Source organism: Triticum dicoccoides, chromosome 2A (assembly GCF_002162155.2).
Source record: "Triticum dicoccoides isolate Atlit2015 ecotype Zavitan chromosome 2A, WEW_v2.0, whole genome shotgun sequence".
Taxonomy (NCBI): Eukaryota; Viridiplantae; Streptophyta; class Magnoliopsida; order Poales; family Poaceae; genus Triticum; species Triticum dicoccoides.
In genome coordinates, this window is record NC_041382.1 from 102,830,768 (window position 1) to 102,844,902 (window position 14,135).

At 43.8% G+C, this 14,135-nt stretch overlaps 2 protein-coding genes across 2 annotated transcripts; one reads left to right on the forward strand and one right to left on the reverse strand.

The window, feature by feature from the left end:
- The first annotated feature begins 1,507 nt into the window (after window positions 1-1,507).
- Window positions 1,508-2,427, forward strand: LOC119359095 (chemocyanin-like). The gene is made up of 2 exons (XM_037625428.1): window positions 1,508-1,853; window positions 2,007-2,427. Exons 1-2 carry the CDS (start codon window positions 1,670-1,672, stop codon window positions 2,231-2,233), a joined length of 411 nt encoding a protein of 136 aa, XP_037481325.1. The 5' UTR covers window positions 1,508-1,669; the 3' UTR covers window positions 2,234-2,427.
- A 128-nt stretch (window positions 2,428-2,555) lies between these two features.
- Window positions 2,556-5,144, reverse strand: LOC119353629 (eukaryotic translation initiation factor 6-2). Its single transcript, XM_037620266.1, has 8 exons — window positions 5,020-5,144; window positions 4,867-4,932; window positions 4,141-4,237; window positions 3,955-4,040; window positions 3,830-3,874; window positions 3,334-3,464; window positions 3,130-3,240; window positions 2,556-3,039 (listed from the first exon to the last, which is right to left on the reverse strand). The coding sequence occupies exons 2-8, from the start codon at window positions 4,874-4,876 to the stop codon at window positions 2,782-2,784; spliced, it is 738 nt and encodes a 245-aa protein (XP_037476163.1). The 5' UTR covers window positions 4,877-4,932; window positions 5,020-5,144; the 3' UTR covers window positions 2,556-2,781.
- Between the last annotated feature and the right edge of the window lie 8,991 nt (window positions 5,145-14,135).

The window sequence follows — 14,135 nt, forward strand, 5'->3', positions numbered from 1 at the left end:
GATTGGCTCGGTGTCTCTCAGGCGGCCGCCCCCAGGGAGAGGGATGTCATCCTCCATAACGACTGGCTCGGGGTCTCCCCGGTGGCTGCGCCAAAACCCCTTCGCGAGGTTGCCTTGTAGCTCATGGGCACGTAGGCGGAGGGCATGCAGCTTGCAACACACACTGCGACATTAAAGCGTATGGATCACTTTTGGGAAAGTAAACACATATAAAGTGCTCTTTTAAAAAGAAAAAAATGCACCATAGATGCTGGCCATGCAAGCTTAGGACCTGAGATGAACAAACTTGCATAGTTTTGGGACCCAAAACTGCATTTTTGAAGTTATAGGGCTAAACTGACAAACCTGCAATAGTTTTGGGACAAAAATCTGCAGTTCCGAAGTTATAGGACTAAACTGAAACACCTCCAATAGTTTTAGGACCCAAGCTACAGTTTCGAAGTTATAGGATTAAATTGACACATCACCAATAGTTTTAGGGCTTATGATGCATTTTACTCTTTTATGTTTTATATGGAATCCTATATACTCCCTCCCTCCGTTCCATAATTCATTTATTTATCTCGGTAGCAGAGTACATAAGTAGCTGATCCCCACTACTTTTATTTATCTCAACATGAACACATGTCATCTCATTAAAAGCCCACCTCAGCATTGATGATCATTATTAGTTGATCCCCATTACTACCTCCGTCTCGGTGTATAAGTCATTCACGTAGTTTTAGGTTGACAATTTAACTATCTAAATATATATTGTATGTGACAAAAATTATATATTTAGAAACTAAATCCATGTAGAATCTATTGATTATTTTTCATGACATATAACATATATTTAATTTCTCAAATTGATGACCTAGAACTACGCGAATCACTTATACATCGAGATGGAGGGAGTAGTTCTATTCGACTCAACATGCACACACCCCACCACATCAAAAGCTCACCACGCACGTATGTTGGAAAAGTTTTTCATTATATTATGCAACTTATACTCAATAAAAACTAACTATAAAATTATCGAATGCAAACATGTGTTATTAGTTTTAGTTAATATATTAATAATAGATATTCATATTTCATACCATCAAATCTCACAGCAATAGATTGCAACTAAATCCCGCAGCAACGCGAGAGTATGGTCTAGTCTAGTTATTACTCTCGCCGTTCGGGAATACTGGTCTTAAAAATTGTTGTATCTAGACTTATTTTAGTTATAGATACATCCATTTTATCCATTTTTTAAGATAAGTATTTTCGAACGGAGGGAGTCCTACATATACTTATACATGGGTTCAGGGCGCCACTTTTCGTTTTTCTCCACGCCTTGCATGCTTCCATGGAACAGGGCATTCTTCTAATCCAATTCTCGTCGGTTGATCGTCGGCGGCCGGTCCAACCCTTAAATCCCGTTCCACTTTACGCTTTCAAAAAGGAGAAACATATGCGGAGTCGTAGTATATTGCAAGCAGTACTTAATTTCCACACTCCTTTTCGCACACTTGGCCTCACGTCACGTCTGCACAGCTGCACTCCGGCGAGCCTATAAAACCACGCCGGCGACGCCATTGCTAGCAACAGCCACCGCACCCTTCACAGTTCACACTTGACAATCTGCTCTGTTTCTGATCGGTATTCGGTAGCTGCTAACTGAGCTAGCTAGCTAGCAATGGCGGCGCGGGGAACTGCAGGCGGCAGCACGGCGGTGGTCGTGGGCGTGCTGCTCGTCTGCGCGTTCCTCCATGCGGGGGTGGCGGAGTCGGCGGAGTTCACCGTCGGCGACGGCGGCGGCTGGTCCGTCAACGCCGGCTCCTGGCCCAACGGCAAGCGCTTCAAGGGCCGCGACGTCCTTGGTACGTACACCCTCAGTTTCTAAATGTGACTAAATATAACATTTTTTTACAGTTTTCCTTAATTTAAATACGTGCATACATACATGGATCGATGCCTGCTGCATGAAAATTGTGGTTGATGCCTGCGGATTTGTTGGGTACATGTGCATGCAGTGTTCAATTACGACCCGACGGCGCACAACGTGGTGGCCGTGTCAGCGGAGGGGTACCGGGCGTGCGCCGCGCCGAGCGGCGCCAAGGTGAACAAGTCCGGGGCCGACCGCGTCACGCTCGCCCTCGGCCCAAACTACTTCATCTCCAGCGTCCCCGGCGACTGCCAGGCCGGGATGAAGATCACCGTCACCGCCGCCAAGCAGGGCCGCATCGGCGGAGCGTCCTAATTCAGTCTACATATACCAAGTTCTCGGCCCGTGTGTTGATTATTATCGTAAAGTGTGTTGATTATTATCGTAAAGGTGTACTGTACCTGTACTGATTTATTTCCACTACTATGTCACGTTATATGCGTATGTGTAATGATTTTGTACTCGTATACAATAAGCGAGCAAAAGGCACGTGCCGATTATCATTTTGATCTGCCATCACACAGCTGAGGACCTGTGCATATTTTTTATGTAGCGGAGCAAAATGTTTTTCCAAGTGCAAAAACAACAATGCATGAATCGTCAATGCAGATGTAGCCAAAGTTGGCCAATGCTCGAGTATAAAACCAACATCACTCGCAGTTATAAGATTCCAATATCACAAAAGCGCAAGAGCACGTCTTCCGATACCGTAAGCTTTACGAGTACAAAGCATATAAGTGTGTAGTTCCAGATTCAGAAGACAGACAGAAGTAACAGCTTAGACAGGCACGTTTTTTTTGCTACTGTCAACCAAGAGTACAGCTCAAGAACCAACCACACCGCACCGCATGCCCTTTGATCATTTAGACATAGCTGTCAATCAGCGACTTCCTCATGTCATCGACGATCGCCGTGGGCTGGCCTTCTCTCAACTTGAAGACGCTCTCAATGACGGACAGCTCGGTAGCCGTGGTGTCTGAGCCACAGAAGGCGGTCCAGTCGTTCACCGTCATGCCCGCAGCAATGACCTCGCTACCACGGTTCACGGTTCCAGCGACAAGAGGGACTTGGAGGAGTGTGGACAGCTCATCAAGATCTTCAATGGATGTGTGAGGATGGACCTGTGCCACAAAGGAATTGCACATTAACAACTTAACCAATTTTTGCAGAAACATGTAGATCAGAGGTATGCAAATGCAGCAACAACATACCAGTCCACCCCTGTTAGAGAATGCACAGTAGCTGCCAACAAGGATATTTCCTGCAATCGTCTGACGGAACACCTCAACCCCAAGCACATCTGCAATAAGCTCCTCAGTTGCCTGGGGAACCAAACAGGAGATAGTTTAGTTGAAGGTAAGCTAGGAAAGGCACAGGGTCAGCAAACAAACATCACTAGGGATGTATAGGCATACCTTGTCAAGGTCAGGGTGTGTGAGCGCAACATGGTCATTGCAGGATATGCAATTGCCAAGGGCAGACAGCCTTTCATCGATGCGCTGAACAACCACTTGATCAGGTATGCAGTTCCTCAGATGCTGAAGCTCTAGAAAATTTTGAAATCCCATAAACATAATAAGCATCACGAAAATCATAATATCACTTGCCTACAGAAATCATGCCTCTCTAGTTGCAAGATTTCTAAGAACTGATACATTACAAGTGCCTGAAGAAACCAGCCTCTATATACATACCAAATCTCTAAGCAACTTCTATGTAATTCCAATAGTATCAACAGTCCTGAAGTACTAAAATCAACTTGAAAGTGCATGCTGGTAGAAAGCAACTTCGTATTCAAAGCATATTAAACCATAAGAGCACTGTGCAGTACGTAACAAGTCAACAACACACAAGACATAACAGAATTATGCAAACAATTGCATCGTAGATTGAGGTACTGTAACAGAGTACCTTGATCAGTGGTTGTGTGTGGCAAGAGAAGTCCATTCTTGTTTCCTGGGGTCATCAAGGTGGTGGTAAGTACACTACAAGTGAGTGAATAGCTCAAATGACTGAGTATAAGTTCAAATGCTAACCAACGCAGAGGCGACCAATTATTCTAGTGCCACCGATAGAGGTCTTGACCACAGGAATGACATCTGCAAGCTCAGACTCAAATGTACTGCATAGGTATTCAAAAGATCAATCAGTTAGAGCTGGTTATTCCTCTGCTTCCACCAAAAGTCCAAAGAGCTAAACCAAAGAAAACACCCATTGCTAACCTGTAGAAATTCTCTGATCCTCCAATTGCAACCAGACAGTAGGCATTTGTGAGCTTGGAGAAAACACCAACTTCACAGTTGTTCTCAAACTGGATACCTACAGAAACCACATAGCAAAGAACAAGGTCAAAACCCAAAGGCTACAAGAAGCAGAGTTGCCACAAACAGTACAGCAACTCAGACTAGAAGGGTAATGACTTGTACTGAAAAATCACATAGGAACTTCTAACACTTATCACAGGCACAAGAGCATCCACTTGGAGGTGTACCACATGATTAAACATCACGATTTCATATTCTCAGAGCACAACAGCACCACTTGTATATGAAATGGGGATGTGGTTAACTCAACTGCAATCTCTCATCAAAGTGCGCAACGAACAGCTGCTTATCACAAACTCAAAGCTAATCTAAACATTAATTCGAACTCTAAATCCTAGATACCGAAGAATAAATCATATCCAGATAGCTGAGAATCCTCTCGAAAGGACCAACCGACAACATCTCTAATATGCTGCCTAAATACCAACTGTTCTCAACATCTAGCCACGAAATCGACACTCCAAAACATCCCCGAAACGCGCACCGCGACCGTGGCGACCAACCAGTCAGTCAATCCGAACAGTGAAAAAAACGAGAGGATTCGACAGCCACAGCCGCCCCTTCCGATGCCACCGAATTCGTGGGGGACAAAACTCGCACTGGAGAAAGGGACGGGGAGCTTACGGGTCGCCATGGTCGATTCCTCTTCTTCGCCTCAGCCGCTTCTCGTCTGCAGCAGCAAGCGCGCACCTGCAGATCAAACGCGCGGATGATTCAGCGAGCGACCGGGCAGGGGAGGGGGATCGCTGGTGCGGGAGAAGGAAGCGGGCGGCGAACCGGGAGGGGGCGGGGGCCGCTGCGGTGGGAGCTAGGGTTTGGGAGCGCGACTTCCGAGAGAATGGGGAACGAGGGGAGAGCCGTGGCAGCGTGGTATATGAGCACGGGCCGCTCGGAGGGACGGCGGCGGCATTGTGTGGGCTGGACGGGCTGGTCCTGTTAGGTCGAGACGTCACAGCCGGCCCGTGCTGATGCTATGGCCCGAGGCTCTCATTCGTGTGTACGGCCCACCAATCGCCGTTGGGCTTCTCTCACTGCGAAATGTTTTGAAAAACCTAATATACTCTGTCTCAAAAAAAAAACGTAATATACTCTGGAAATCCTCGATTCATGATAAACTGGAAATGACATTTCTAACTTCCATTAAAGAGGTTTTAACTTAAAAAAATTCACATTAATTTAACAAATAATTTTCATGTATTGCAATATAAAAAGCACGAGTTAAGATGGTAATTTTCCGAGATTTTTGAAATTTTTAGTGTCGTGTTATAGTTATTCTTCCAAGGTTGTGGTAAAATATTATAATCTCATCTAGTCACTCATATGTTGCTACATATTTACTGTAGTTTTGTAAATATCACTCAAAGTTTGTGAATAAATGGTGTACCTTCCTCTAATTACTCAGACGTTTTGGAAACTTCATTGTAATTCTGTAATCAAAGGTTGTGAGAAAATGGAATACCTTTCCCTAGTAACTCATATGTTTGGTATTTGTTGCATCTTAACTACTTTGATTTGATCTTGTATGTACGAGAAAATTTGTGTTCTCCATGCATGCGTATATTGTTTTTATGTGATATTTCTACAAAAAGAATAAATTGTTTTTGGGATGTGCATGTTATCTGAAATATTCAAAGAAAATATTTCTACATTTAACATGAAATTATATGATGATTGACACGTGTGGGTATACAAGTAAACAATACTTGTGGGTATACGAATTTACTGCTGCAATACACATCCTTCTATCACATCATGGAGAAAACAAGTAAAATTTTATGAAGGCACAATACTCACAAATATCCACAATTATGTTTCAACTGTGTTATTCAAACAAACAAGTTACAATGCCTCGGACCGCACATCTTGGAGGTTCGCTCGCCTCCACCGGCTACTCTGATGGCGACAGGAGGAAGGGAGCATGTACATTGTGTCCGCTCGTCTTCAGTAGTCTACTATCTTACTTAGATTTTTGGTTGTCTATGGCTTCGTCGACGGCGGTGGCTATGGCACTGTTAAATAAGTTTTTGTTTCAAATCTTTCACCAAAGTTTGTGGTTCTGCTGTCTATCGATGTTGGATCTAGGAGGCGGTGTCTACATCGTCCCGGGTCCTTTGGATTCAGTGTAAGTGCATCTAGTGCCATCCCTAGTTGGTTTTGGAGTATTGACGACAAACCTAGTTGAGGGACTAATGTGTTTGTGAGAATTGCAGGATAACACAGGTAGAAGTCTCTCATTGATTTGTTTTCCTACCAGAGATGACCCCTAAAAATATATGAAGACATTGAAGTCAAAGGTGGTAAGTGAAGACATTCATCTTGAAGACTATGACAAGAGAAGACATCGCATGAAGACTATGGAGCGCGAAGACTTAGATCTTTCATAGTTTTTTTTCTTCTTTGTTGAGTCATAGGAACCACCGTACTGTTAAGTGGGGTCCAAGAAAACCAGTCAGAATGACTGAAGTGATGCTTAACCAAAATCCTATGTCTTCGAGTGAAGACTATGAGAGCGAATCTTGTTCAGAGTTGGACAAGTCAGCTTTGCCTGTAGCCCAAGTAAAGTTGTCGTGTGTATTTGAAATCTGACCGTTGGAACACGTGTCAGTTCCTTAGTGACCCAGGGTCATTTCGGACAAATCGGGTCGGGTTGCCTAGTGGCTATAAATAGCCCACCCCCTACAACCATAAACGATTGCCTACTCAGAGTTAAAGTACGGCTTTTGTCGTTTGAGAGCAACCCACCTCGAAGCCTTTGAGAGAGAATTCCTTGCGAGGATAAAGCCCTAACCACCCAGAGTCAAAGAGTGTTAGGCATCACTTAAGTCTTCCTGTCTGTGTGATCTGAAGACTTATTACACTTGAGGACTGTGAATCCTCCAGCCGGTTAGGCGTCACGTTCTGAGCATCCAAGAGTCATTGTGGATCGCCGGTGAACAAAGTCTGTGAAGGTTTGGAAGTCTACCTTGAAGACTTACCAGAGTGATTGGGCGAGGACTGGGTGTCCTTAGCTCAAGGGGAATAAGGTGAAGACGAGGTCTTCTGAGTTGAATCTCAGCCTCCCTAACCAGACGTACAGTTGTCACAGCAACTGGAACTGGCCCAACAAATCATTGTCTTCAACGAGTCACTGGTTTCATCCTTCCCTTCCCTTTACTTACTGTTGGTCCTTGTGAAGTCATTGTACGATAGCATCACCATTCGACCTCACTAAGTGATTACGTGTACTCATTGGCTTCTCAACATCTTCCTACCCGATCCTTACTGCCTAGCTGTTATTTGTCATTGTGCTTTCACTTTATTGAATACATGACCATGGTTTGCCTAGTGTAGTCTACCTTCCGCTGCATGATAATAAGTTTATTTCTATCGTTTGTCTTCGAAACTTACATGTTTTCAAGACTTCCATAAAAATCGCCTATTCACCCCCCTCTAGTCGATCACTAGCACTTTCAATTGGTATCAGAGCAAGGCACTCCCTTGTTCTGTGTGATTCGGTTTAACCACCTGTAGTTTTAGCTATGTCGACTGCAGGGATAATTAAAGTCTCCGCTGCGTGCCCCGTCTTCGATGGAACTGAATATCCCTACTGGAAGAATAAGATGCGCATGCATCTTGAAGCCATTGATGTTGACCTATGGTATGTCGTCAAGAATGGCGTTCCCAAGGCTGGAGAAGGTGTCACTGCCGCTGATGTCAAGAAGTTCGTTCAACTGGACTCTACTGCCAAGAATATCATCTGTGGTCATCTGACCAAAGGACAGTATGGCCGCGTGAGTGCTTTGGAAACATCTAAGCTAGTCTGGGACTGGCTGTCCAAGGTCAACGAAGGCGTCTCAACCCAGAGAGATCAGAGAATCGGTGTCCTTCGCAACCTCTTAAACCGCTTCAAGAGAAATGACAATGAGAATGTCCAGCTCATGTTTGATCGACTCACTGACATCACAAATGAACTTCAAGCCCTCGACGCTACTGAGATCACCAAGCATGAAATTGTCAAGACACTCCTGAGATCACTTGACAGTTCGTTTGACACCCTAGCCCTGATGATTCAAGAACGTCCTGATTTCAAGACACTCGATCCGTGTGACATACTTGAGAGGCTCAACACACACGAGTTTCAGCTTTCTGAGAAAAGAGACATCTACGGTCCCAACTATGGGCGAACTCGTGCCTTGAAGGCAAAGGCTGTCTCCTCATTTGAAGAAGAATCTGACAGCAGTTCTGATGATCCTGAAGACATTGGAAGGGAGCTTGCTATGCTTGTGAAGAAGTTCCAAAAATTCACCAAGAAGAAAGGCCTCAGAAAGTCGTCACGATCAAGATCAAGGAATGATGAAGTTTCTGCTCATGACTACAAGAAGAGAACATGTCACAAGTGCAAGAAACCTGGCCACTACATCTCTGAGTGTCCATAGTGGGACAATGAGAACAACAAGAAGAAGAAGAGCAAGGAGTATGACTCTGACGACAAGAAGAAGAAGAAATACTCAAAATCTTCTTCCAAGTCTTCATCACACAAGAAGAGCTCATCTGACAAGGCACGTGCATTTGTTGGCAAGGAAATGGACTCTAAAGATGAGTCCGCTTCTGAGGAGGCGGAGGTGGAGTCTGAGGAGGAGTCCGACTCTAGCATTGCAAGTCTGGCTACAGCATATGTTGCCAAGTCCATTTTCAATACTGAAGAAAATGACTTCATCACCGACACTGATGCAAATGACAAGGACTACTCCGCTCCTTCCTATTGCTTTATGGCACGTGGTGCCAAGGTAAACACACGCACTACTCACTATCAAACATCTAGTGACTATGACTGTGACTGTGGTTCCAAACCCAGCTACAAAACACTTGCTAAAATTGCAACTGAACAACAGAAAACCATGGAACACATTCAAAAACTGTTAGACAAAAGCGATGATCTGTTAGACGCTGAAATGACTCGATCTCAATCCTTAATTGAAGACATAAAAAATCTTCACGTTAAGTATGAGGAACTTGAAAGTCATCATGAAACGCTCTCAACATCTCATGAAAGGCTTTCCTATGATTATCTTCAAAGGAAGCAAGATCTTGAGAAATTGAGAGCGGCTCATGAAGATCTTCAAAAAGAAAACGAGTCACTTTGCGCTGAACAGATCAGTTCAGCTCAGGAAGGATTTGAACCACCATGTCTTAAATGCACTGAGCGTGATAATGCTACTTCTGTTGCTGAATGTTCTACTGTTGCTACTGTTGCAATATCTTCAACTGTTGATGTGGGAACTAACCCCTCTGCTGAGGACACCACTGTTATTGCTAATGAGAATGCTAGGTTGAAGACACTGCTTGAAACAGGGATGTACAAAAGTCTCAAAGGGCATCAGACACTATGTGATGTCCTCAAAAGGCAGATCCTGAACCGAATCCCTAGGAAAGAGGGTGTTTGGTCCGTAAGGAAAATGAATGCTGACGGCTCTTACTGGAAACCTGAGCAGTACCCCAAAACCACATGGGTTGCTGCAAAGGAACCTTCAGTAGATCCATCCACTCTATCTGGCTTCACTTGTGCTAACCCCATTGTTATTGATGAATCCTTTGATGCAAACTATAAACTGTTTAAGAATCAGAATGGTGAAGTGTTTGCCAGGTACATTGGTACTAACTGCAGGAATGGACCGCCTATGAAGAAGATCTGGGTGCCAAAAGGGTGTTTGGAGAATCTTCCTGTGAATGTCATCATGACACCACAGGTGAAGAAGACAAACCCCAGATCACAGGCTTCATACGGTCCAAAGGCTTCATACAGACAGAGGACTCACCTAAGTCAAACTAACGCAAATGTTTTGCAGGAAAGCCATACTCAGGCCTATGAATATGAGCGCGGTCCATTAAACCGCCATGTTCATAAGACCAAGAACTATTCTGCTTATTCTTATGAGTACTATTGTCCAGCTGCAAGACTTTTTGCCAGGGCTCCAAAGCCAAAGTTCTCAGATGCTGCACTTAGACTTATTGCTTCGAAGCCACCCCTGAAGATGTGGGTGGCTAAGAAAGCTTAACTCTCTTTTGCAGGGAAAGGTCTCCAGCCGAAAACCAAAATCGTCCGACACTATTGCTGGGGACCTTAAACATCTTGTAGGGCGCAAGATCAAATGCCCAAATGGTCTTATTATGTACTTTGTTCCTGAATCGCTTGCAACTTGTTCTATCAATCCTAATCTCGATCTAAGCTTTAATAATCCACTGGTTCGTCAAATGTTTTTGCTTCACAATTCTCTTCGTGAAGCCTATCCCCCTAACTACATTGTAGGTTACGACACCAGCTGCTTCAGAATGGATTATTGATAGTGGGTGTACAAATCACATGACTGGCAAGTGAAGCCTTCTCATGGACTCAACTTTACGTCCATCAGACAAAAGTCACATCACATTTGCTGACACTGGTAAAAGCAAGGTATTGGGTCTAGGTAGAGTTGCAATCTCAAAGGATCAACACATGGATAAAATCATGCTTGTTGAATCCCTTGGTTTCAACTTAATGTCTGTCTCAATGCTTTGCGATTTAAACATGATTGTGATGTTTGGAAAATATCGTTGCCTTGTACTAATGGAATCTGACAAGTCTCTAGTGTTTGAAGGGTATCGGAAAGATGATTTGTATGTGGTAGATTTCTCAGCAGGACCACAACTTGCAGTATGTCTTCTAGCAAAAGCTTCTGAATGCTGGCTCTGGCATCGAAGGCTAGGGCATGCTGGCATGAGGAACCTCCACACCCTTGCAAGGAAGAAGCATGTCATAAGCATCGAGGGCATCAAGTTCAAGAAGGATCACTTATGCGGTGCCTGTGAAGCAGGAAAGATGACAAGGGCCAAGCATCCCTCGAAGACAATCATGACAACGACTCAACCCTTCGAACTGCTACACATGGATCTTTTCGGTCCCACTCATTACTCAACTCTTACTACTACTGCTTGTCTCTATGGCTTTGTCATTGTTGATGATTATTCAAGATATACTTGGGTGCATATAATCCTTTACAAGACTGAAGTGCAGGATGTCTTCAGACGCTTCGCCAATCGAGCAATGAACAACTATGGCGCCAAGATAAAGCACATCAGAAGTGACAATGGCACTGAATTCAAGAACACTGGCCTTGATACATATCTTGATACTTTGGGCATCATACATGAATTCTCAGCTCCGTACACGCCACAGCAGAATGGCGTCGTCGAACGCAAGAACAGAACACTTATTGAGATGGCTCGAATGATGCTTGATGAATACAAGACTCCAAGAAAATTCTGGCCTGAAGCCATTGACACTGCATGCCATATCATCAACCGTGTTTATCTTCACAAGCTTCTGAACAAGACATCCTATGAGCTCCTTACTGGCAAGAAGCCAAATGTCAGCTACTTCAGAGTATTTGGCGCCAAGTGCTGGATCAAGGATCCACATCACACTTCAAAGTTTGCACCAAAAGCACATGAGGGTTTTATGCTTGGATATGGAAAGGATTCTCACTCCTATAGAGTCTTCAATCTCGTTCATTACAAAGTGGTTGAAACAGTGGATGTGCGGTTCGATGAAACTAAGGGCTCACAAAGAGAGCAACTGCCAAATGTGCTAGATGGGGTTCCATCCAGTGAATCAATCAAACTTATGGGAACTGGAGAAATCATACCTTCTGAAGCTCAACCCGAAGAAGTACTTATCATCTCCGCACCTGATCAACCTGAAGATAATGCTCAGCCTGAAGACAATCCCTCTAACAATGACAATGATCAGCAAGAGCAAAACCTTCGTCCTGTACATCCTCGTGTTGCAAATGAAGTGCAGATTGAGAGAATAATCGATAACATCAATGCACCAGGTCCACTCACTCGTTCAAAGGCAACTCAGCTAGCAAATTTCTATGGGCACTTCGCATTTGTCTCAATAACAGAACCCAAGAAAGTTGAAGAAGCCTTCATGGAACCTGAATGGATTCAAGCTATGCGAGAAGAGCTTCAACAGTTTGAGCTGAATAATGTATGGGAACTGGTTAAGCGTCCTGATCCTCGGAAGCACAATATAATATGCACCAAATGGATATATCGCAACAAGCAAGATGAGCATGGTCAAGTTGTCAGAAACAAAGCTCGTCTTGTTGCTCAAGGATACACTCAAGTTGAAGGGATTGACTTTGATGAAACATTTGCTCCTGTGGCTAGACTTGAAGCCATATGCATACTGCTGGCCTATGCAAATCATCACAACATACTTCTATATCAAATGGATGTGAAGAGCGCTTTTCTCAATGGCAAGATTGAAGAAGAAGTATATGTCGCACAACCACCTAGCTTTGAAGACCCAAAACATCCTGACATGGTATACAAGCTCAACAAGGCACTGTATGGCCTCAAACAAGCCCCTCGGGCTTGGTATGACACACTCAAAGACTTCCTGAAGAGCAAAGGCTTCAAATCTGGTTCCCTCGACCCCACTCTCTTCACGAAGACATATGATGGTGAACTGTTTGTGTGCCAAATATATGTGGATGACATTATCTTCGGCTGCACCTATCAGAAACACAGTGAAGAGTTTGGATATATGATGCAAGAGCAATATCAGATGTTCATGATGGGTGAGCTGAAGTTCTTCCTTAGTCTTCAAATACGTCAGCAACACAACGACGTCTTTATATCTCAAGAGAAGTATCTCAAAGATTGCCTGAAGAAGTTTGGTATGCAAGACTGCAAAGGCTTCACGACGCAAATGCCAGCCAAACATCATCTGGGTCCCGACAACAATGGTAAAGAGTTCGATCAAAAGGTATACCACTCCATGATTGGTTCTTTACTTTATCTATGTGCATCTAGGCCAGATATTATGCTTAGTGTTTGCATGTGTGCTCGATTCCAAGCGACGCCAAAGGAATCGCATCACTTAGCTGTGAAGCGAATTCTTCGATATTTGGCTTACACCCCAACTCTAGGATTATGGTATCCAAAGGGCTCAGAGTTTGATCTGGTTGGATTCTCGGATGCTGATTATGCTGGTGACAAGGTGGATCGCAAGTCTACATCGGGCACATGTCATTTTCTGGGACGATCACTTGTATGTTGGTCTTCAAAGAAGCAGAACTGTGTATCTCTCTCTACTGCTGAATCTGAATACATTGCTGCTGGATCTTGCTGCGCTCAGCTTCTGTGGATGAAGCAAACACTCAAAGACTATGGCATTCATCTGAAGCAAGTGCCACTCTTCTACGACAACGAAAGCGCCATCAAGATTGCCAACAATCCAGTTCAGCACTCGAAGACAAAGCACATTGAAATTCGTCATCACTTTATCAGAGATCATGTTGTGAAGGAAGATATTGATATCATACACATCAACACTGAAGAGCAATTGGCAGATATCTTCACCAAGCCCTTGGATGAGAAGAGATTTTGCAAGTTACGGTGTGAGCTAAATATCTTGGAATCCTCAAATGTCCTGTGATCAGGCACACATCCTAACACTTATGCATATTGATGACTTAGATGTGCAACACACGAAGTAAAGTATATCTTCAATCAATGAAGACATACATTCTAAGTGTGAATACATTAATGTGGAATTTGACTTCAGAGCGCCACGATAATTGTGCGCCGTGTCTGGGTCTAACACTTCCTATATGGTGGGTAACGCCACCAAAAAATTCGTCTGTTTGAAGTGTTTTACCCATGGTGTTACATTTGCTGTGTCTTCACATTTGGTTTGGTTTCAATCTCAACATGTCTTCATGATTATCTTCATTATGTTGATCATATATATATATACTAGTGTTCTGTCCTCTACAGCATTCACTTATAACTATGTCTTCTTGTTGAGTCTTTTGAACTAAGTGAATGTGATCGGACCCTACCCTCTCTATGCTTTCTATCTCAAA